Genomic DNA, 7,108 nt, shown 5'->3' on the forward strand with positions numbered 1-7,108 from the left:
CATCAGCTTTCAAAACTCAGCGTGTTTGTCAGGAGGTGGTGAGTTGAGACCAAAAGTCTGGAGCCAAAAGCAGCTTCGCGGTAACACCAGCCGGCCCTGACTTCAGCACCAACTGTTGCTGCTGAGTTTCACCGGAGACAAATGTGTGAGTGAACATACCTCTAACGTCAGGAAATTAAAACCTCTAGTGCAAAACGCGCGCACACACACACACACACACACACACACACACACACACACACACACACACACACACACACACACACAATCACATTGTCAAGAAACTACAGTTTATGTACGATAACAGTTTGAGAAAGCGGCCAGACGAAAGGAAGGTAACACAAAATCATTACAAGAGTAAACTCACACGCTGCATGTCCTGCATCCTGTTTCTCACGTTGGCCATAACGTTGTCAAACATGCCGAAAGGGTTCCTCATCATGTCCTGCACAAACACAAGAGGAAAAGAATAGCTAAAGGCTACAACTGGGACATTCACATTTTAGCACGTCACCATGTGTGAGCTAGTGGCATACAGTACACAGCAAAATTAGAAACCAAGTCCAGCATGCAAACACACACAGTGTTTATGTCTTTGTTTATGGGTTTTCCTTCACGGAGAATTTAAAGATGGCCAACCTTCGAACTCTGTGCTGCCTTTAAAAAGACCTGACAATGTTGTCAATAATTGTCAACAAATTTAACATTTAGTGGATAAGATGATCTGGAACAAATCTTGCTTGTATTTTTTGTTGACAACCGGGTAAACTGTATTCAAAAAACACATTTAATCATTGTCATTATTATATAAATGCAGAACACTTCGTGGAGGAACATCTGTAGGTAACTGCTGAGGTGCTTCATTTTGAGCCAGGAAAAACCCTGTACACCACTCAGTGTATCATGCATGTTACCATGAGATGCCATCAATCACCACACATTCAAAATTTCAGATGTTCTTATTCTGTAAGGGTGCAGCCAGGTACTGCAGATCAGTATGGTTGCGTCACTGGAAGTTTTTGGACTAAGAACAAGAGCCACGGCTAAACTTTTCAAAATTCGCTAAAGAGATCATCTTTATCTTGTCAGAAGAACAAGAGTGATGATGTTGCAGTTGACAATAGTTACATATTAGATACAGTTTCATAGCAAACCTGAGAAAACAACCCACTGGTCATTCAACACTCTGGCCATAGTGTTTCCACAAGAATTACATGTTATACTCATGGTATAACATATACAAATTTTTTTCACATTTAAACTTAATGGCCCATTATACATGTATACAGTATACAGGCATATGTATGCCTGTAGAGCAATTCTGCTCCCTGGACTACACTAAAGAATTCTCATCATGGTCTGAGGGGAGGCACTTTAACATGCCTGACGTTTCTTGTACCTGCAAAAATCCTGGTATTGGGTAAAGATTCGCCAGTTACAGTAGATGATATAGGTGGACCCATGAAAAGCTATTGTTTCAATTTCAGTTGGATCCCTTGTTTTTCCTTCAGCTGATAATAAAAATACTGTATATATCTTGGTGAAAACATCTGCTTTATGTAAGGAGTTTGACTTAATGTTGGATATTGTGTGTGGGCGTTGTCAATTCCCAAATCAATGACTATGTAATCAATCAATCAGTTGTCTGGGAAATATAAGTAACCTCACTTACTACTTCACCCTTAAATCTCTGTGGAGAGACCAAGCTTTAGTACATACACTGTTTAATGTTTTACACATAGAATTTTATCCTACACAGTTCAAACACTATGGTTGCTACTATACTAGTGTACTTTAACAGTCTACACATCCAGTGGGTGAAGTGTTGATGGCCTCAAAGAATATAGGAAAGAAGTGAGTAAAGTTCCAGTTAGGTTTCCAGTTAAACAATACTGCCACTGAGTAAAAATGATGCCTTGTTGGCAATATGATAATGGTAAATAACATAATATTGTATACATGGATTGGCATAATGGTGTAAATTTGGAGTGAATGTACTGGAAACACTGTGACCACTTTACTGACTGTTCCTAGTCAAATATTAATGGGCAGGGTCAATTATGGAATTAGAGCATGCACTTGATCAGTATGGCTTTAAATAAGAAACTCATGTGATAGTGTGTAGTTGGACACGAGAGACACAACTCTACTGACCGTGCTGTCAGTACCGCCAAAGGGCAACAATGACCGGCTCATATCCTGAGAATTCAAACAATATAATTTTAGCAACACATCATGGTATTGTATCTGTATAGCATGGTACATACACAAACACACACTACACGCATGTAGACAATCATCATGTAGACTTTTTGCATGTTTGTTGAGGTTCTTGTCGGTTAAGTTGTTAGGTTGTTTTACATTGGTCACTAAGCCCTTGACGCAGCTACAAAGAGCTCTCCACATGACCTTATGCACAACCCTTCAAGGCCATGAACCCTCTGGGAGTGCAGGCACCAAGGAGTGAAAGGCCAGTGAGGAGGGAGCAGCCTGCAGCCTTCAGTCAGAACCTGTGTTCTCTGGGCCAAAACCGCAGGTGTTTATGACCCTGCGGCCCTGGATAAGCATCTCAACAGCCATCACTATGTATGTCTGTGTGTGTGTGTGTGTGTGTGTGTGTATTTTCTGGGGGTGTGATTCGCAGGGGTATTGTGCATAATCAGTGGGGTGTTGAATGACTTGTGTTCCATGTGTAATTGGGTCGCATTGCCGAGGATTAGCGTGGGTTTAACACTGAAACTGAGCTTCATTCTAGGAAGGCTGCAGTGGGTTGGGTGGACCAACCAGGACAGGGATCTAACAGGGGGTCGGAGAGTCCAAGGCTGCTCTCTCAGTTCTCTTCAAAGGTCAAGCTGATGTAAAACGCTCCTGACCAGCATTTATGAAGCCTCACAGCCAATTTTATCCCAGAGTGGCATCTATGAACTAATAAATGCCAGTTACATATCTGCCAGCATTATATTTAGACTCGGGTTGTGCAGAGGAGAGAGAGTGCAAAATAAGCAACATAGACCCGACGGTCTTTAACACATTATTTTAGGCTGTCTGGACTACTGCAGATTGGCATTCTTTTTTCTATCTCTCTCTCAATCTGATACAGAACCTGCCACTGTGGCCTCTGCGGCAGGCTGCTCCTGCTCCTGGGGGAGCTATGGGTTACACCATAGGGGACATGTACTGTAGATATGATTCATACATAAAAGGAAAAGTGAAGTTGTGCTGCAAATGCCTAGTTCCTGGGAAATGGAGCATCACTAGGGAGTTAGAGACATTTTGTAAAAATTTGTGCTCTTAGAACCAGAATACCACAGAGAAGATAAGGAGGTACTGAATCTGATTGTGGCGACTGATGTTTTTAAAGCTGCTGTAGGTGAATAAAGGGTTTAGCAAATGCTGAATTTCACACTACCTCTGCAGCAGGAAACGCTGTCATAATTCGACAACAAAGATGATATCAGCTCTACCTACAGCCACCAGCCTTGCTCAGTACAAACCACAGAATCAAAGAAAGCAAATCTAATGTATAATGATGCCTGATTGTCATTCACCAGTTCTTTTATAAACAAGTGCCCAGATGAATGAGCACGCTGAAAGGTGATATGAACCAGGTAGTGGATATTGGCAAGAGGCTGGGAAATGTGAGCACCCATAGCAGGCTTGGAAGGTAAGACAGGGCTTATTCTCCCACTGGGAATCTAATGCTTAGCAAGTTAATACAAGAAGTACAAGCCTTTCAGCATTATTTGTGTGCATTTCAATGTGTGTATACGAGAATGCCAGTGTGTCTGTTTTGCATGCTGTGACTGTGTGTAATTGTGCTTGTGACCATGTTTTAATACAGTATGTGTGTGTTTATTTATGTATTTTTGTGTGAACATTCGTGCCTATGATATTGGAGAGCAGTATGAGAGTGAGCTGTCTGTCATCTAGCTGCTAATGCACCAGCACTGCCAAGGCACGTTCTGCGAAACAGATGGACCAAAGGAGCAACAATGAGAAAACAGAGTGTCCATGACATCCATACGCATGCCTTTACAAAGCCAACAACACAGCACCAGAGCTACAGCTCTCTGACCACCGCTGGGCACTACAAGACTGATCCTTATCTTCTGAGAAATGTGCATGAGAACTGTGATAAAATCGGTGGATTGTTATGGTAATTCAGATAGCAGTAATTCCATGTATCTTACTACACCTTGGATTTTCTGTATGTTGTTTGTGACTGAAGATGATTGGAGCATGCACTGAAACAGAACATTACTCCTAATATTAGATTAAATAATTTGTTTGCATGGAGATTTTACAGTGTATCTCCATTTCACCCCCTGTCACTGAGGTCATTAGTCAAGTACTCAGAGCCCCTCCTCAGCTGGCATTAGCTAGTTAATAGAATGATGCTAATAAAGAGAAAGCAGGTTGCTGGCTATTGAGGCTAGGCTTCTGATGAAAGTCATTATCAAGGATAAATATACAGGCTCTCATGAGGTAGTGGGATTAAAGCAGGTGACAGAGACTAAATTTGACTTAGCAGGGATAAATAAGCAGTGGAGAGGTCGATCTGGGAAAGGTTAACGGGTGCAATATGGCAGACCAAAGCTGTCTACCTGACTTTTCCTTACAAGTCTGCACAACTAACAACAAATTGTTACAGAGTAAACAACTGCTTCAGCAGTACTTTCTAACCATCATACTTTGAGCACATATTTCAAATCCATGGATTTTTCCAGCCTTATTCTGACCTGATGTAACAGTGTGTGAAAATCAAAGACTTATAGGGAAGCAGTTATATTTGAAGACAAACTATATTTTAAGTTAACATGACAACTAGGCCAACTAGAATCATATCAAAATAAACTGTTATTTTCCGCAGCAGCTCATCTCAGCAGAGCAAAGCACAATTCTCTGGGGTCCTATTGGTGCGAGTGTTAAAGAAGTCTGTACGTGTATTTGCAAGAAAGCAGTGTGTCAGTGGAACAATGCACTATAAATAGGGCTCCTCAGGGCTAGATATAACCGTCCAGAGAGGCCAAGGGGGTTGCCCTTCCTCTAAACCAGAGACTCACATGGCCCCATACCTCAGTGAGTGGTGCTCCAGTTACGCTGCCAGTGGCCAGCCTCCACTATAACCTTAGTAAACTTAGCACTTGCTCCAAACACTAATCATCTGTGGTTATAAACCCATGAGCTGTGGACAGACTGGGTCGTAAGGTGCATGAGGAATCTGTTGAAGCTGGGGCTTCATCCCTTACAGATATACATGTAGGTTAGTCAGTAGTGTATATATACACATATGGAAACTGTAACACACCCGGTTGAGCTTTATTACCTATTACTTGAGTCCACAAGTAGAAAAACAACTCAACACTGTAAAATGAGTGCTTATGGAATTGAATGTTCTCACCCTGTGTTCATCCCTCAGCCCCACGGATGAGCTCGGATATTCTGCCATGTCGTGACCACGGCTTCTCCCATCCATTATACTGGGCATTAATGGCCCGCCGAATGGCTCAGAGAAACTACGCATCATCTGCCGCATATGTTCCCTGTGAGCCCGGAATGGATCCCTATTGGAGAGGAAGAGGAAGTAAAGACAATGTGAACCCCAGCATTCAATCAGAAATTCTTAGTAGAGCCCTGCATGATGATGCAGACTACTGCAAACAATTGTTAAAGTCCTTGAAGATTAAAAATAAGGATGAAAATGTCTTTACAATAAGCACTCAATTCAATATTTGAGAATGACTCAGACATCTTATGCCAGCTTGGAGCTCATTAAAGATAAATTCTTCAATGAACACAACACACTGAAATAAGAAGCACCCCTAAAATAAATTCAGCCACCCTTACACTTGCCCTGGTCAAGTGTGGGCACACTAACTCAGCAGGTGTTCACTTATGAAACAAGCCAAAGTGAGTGTAGCACATAGTGTCAGTCCCTAAACTGCACTGGGAACTCTGTTTCTATAAACTGTACTCTTTATTTCTTTTCTAAACTGATACAAACCTGTACATTTAAAGTACATGGATGGACACATAATAATAAAGTAAAACTTTTTATTCACCTTTTAAGATTGATTTTAAAAGTATATCATTACATAAAACTCTGTCTGTCCTTACACTATGTAAAAAAAATGCTAATGCCAAAAGGTAACTGAAGCAGCACTAATGTACCTGTGATCTAAATCCAAACATTTATGTTGAAATTCAATGAGGATTGACAGATTATATAACCACTCTTAAATTTGCTAGTAACATGTTATGGGTAGGAAACCACATTTTATTATTTCAAGTTACAAATCTAGTTAGTGTTAAACAAGGTTTAGTTCTGATATCTGTCAACGGCCGGTTTTAATAAAAATGATAATTAAAAGTGAAACTAAATTTCTGGTTTATTTACATTTGTTAAGTTTGTGAGCATACTTTGGAGTTTTGTTTGTCCCATTGATAAACGCCTTCTGATCTTAGTTTAACTGATGCATAATGAAAACAAACGCTAACAACCTAAACTGCAAGCTAAACTTTCTTAATAAGCCATAGTTAATAGATTTAAAAACATTTCTGCTACTCACGAGAAGAACGGATCCTCATCAAAGTCCCTGAAATTACTATTGAACATTTCCACGGATTGTGAAGCTGTAAACAAGTCTGAGATAAGGGTTTTTCAAAAAATAATCCGTGTCTGCCACAGGTGTCAGGGCTCCGCCGCTCAACCCCGGTAACGTTACTATGGAGGCTGTGGAATTCAAAGTCATTTAGAACCACGCTGACATGGGCCATGTGATGAGAATCCGGTCCTCGGATTGGCTGGTTATTCGGAGCGTCGAACAGTTCTATTCGCGCGCTGTATGTTGTGGTTGGCTGCCACGGCAACGGCACTCCAGAAATTTCTTTGAAATCTCCAATTTTCTTGTCTTGCTTGTGCATATCACCACAAAATTAGCAGTGTTCTTCTCCAACATACCCTCACAGGACCCCTGTAACATATATGCAGCTAGTACAAGTTCATAACTGCAGAAATATCAATGGGTTTTAAAGGATACATTCACAAAAATTCACCTCAAAGATAATCTGAAGCAATAGGCCTATGAGGCTTCAGCAGTCTGAGTTA

At 41.0% G+C, this 7,108-nt stretch overlaps 1 protein-coding gene across 2 annotated transcripts; it reads right to left on the minus strand.

Annotated features, from left to right (window-relative positions):
* Nucleotides 1–334: 334 nt before the first annotated feature.
* On the minus strand, nt 335–6,985 carry LOC111646313 (myeloid leukemia factor 1-like). 2 transcript variants are annotated; one of them, XM_023395786.2, is made up of 4 exons: nt 6,570–6,761; nt 5,402–5,564; nt 2,155–2,199; nt 335–445 (listed from the first exon to the last, which is right to left on the minus strand). In XM_023395786.2, exons 1-4 carry the CDS (start codon nt 6,614–6,616, stop codon nt 350–352), a joined length of 351 nt encoding a protein of 116 aa, XP_023251554.1. In that variant the 5' UTR covers nt 6,617–6,761; the 3' UTR covers nt 335–349. The 2 variants fall into 2 exon arrangements, with proteins under 2 accessions (XP_023251554.1, XP_023251563.1); XM_023395795.2 differs by lacking the exon at nt 2,155–2,199 and having other exon boundaries at nt 6,570–6,985.
* Between the last annotated feature and the right edge of the window lie 123 nt (nt 6,986–7,108).

This window comes from Seriola lalandi, unplaced genomic scaffold, assembly GCF_002814215.2.
Source record: "Seriola lalandi dorsalis isolate HSWRI2012SDOR001 ecotype SW California unplaced genomic scaffold, Sedor1 jcf7180002031579, whole genome shotgun sequence".
Taxonomy (NCBI): Eukaryota; Metazoa; Chordata; class Actinopteri; order Carangiformes; family Carangidae; genus Seriola; species Seriola lalandi.

Coding starts and splice junctions, on each gene's coding strand:
- LOC111646313 (XM_023395786.2), bottom strand. CDS start 6,616: ATGTTCAATAGTAATTTCAGGGACTTTGATGAGGATCCGTTCTTCTC. Junction 5,565..6,569: donor GATGAGGATCCGTTCTTCTC/GTGAGTAGCAGA, acceptor CCTCTCCAATAG/GGATCCATTCCGGGCTCACA. Junction 446..2,154: donor TTGGCGGTACTGACAGCACG/GTCAGTAGAGTT, acceptor GTGTTTGTGCAG/GACATGATGAGGAACCCTTT.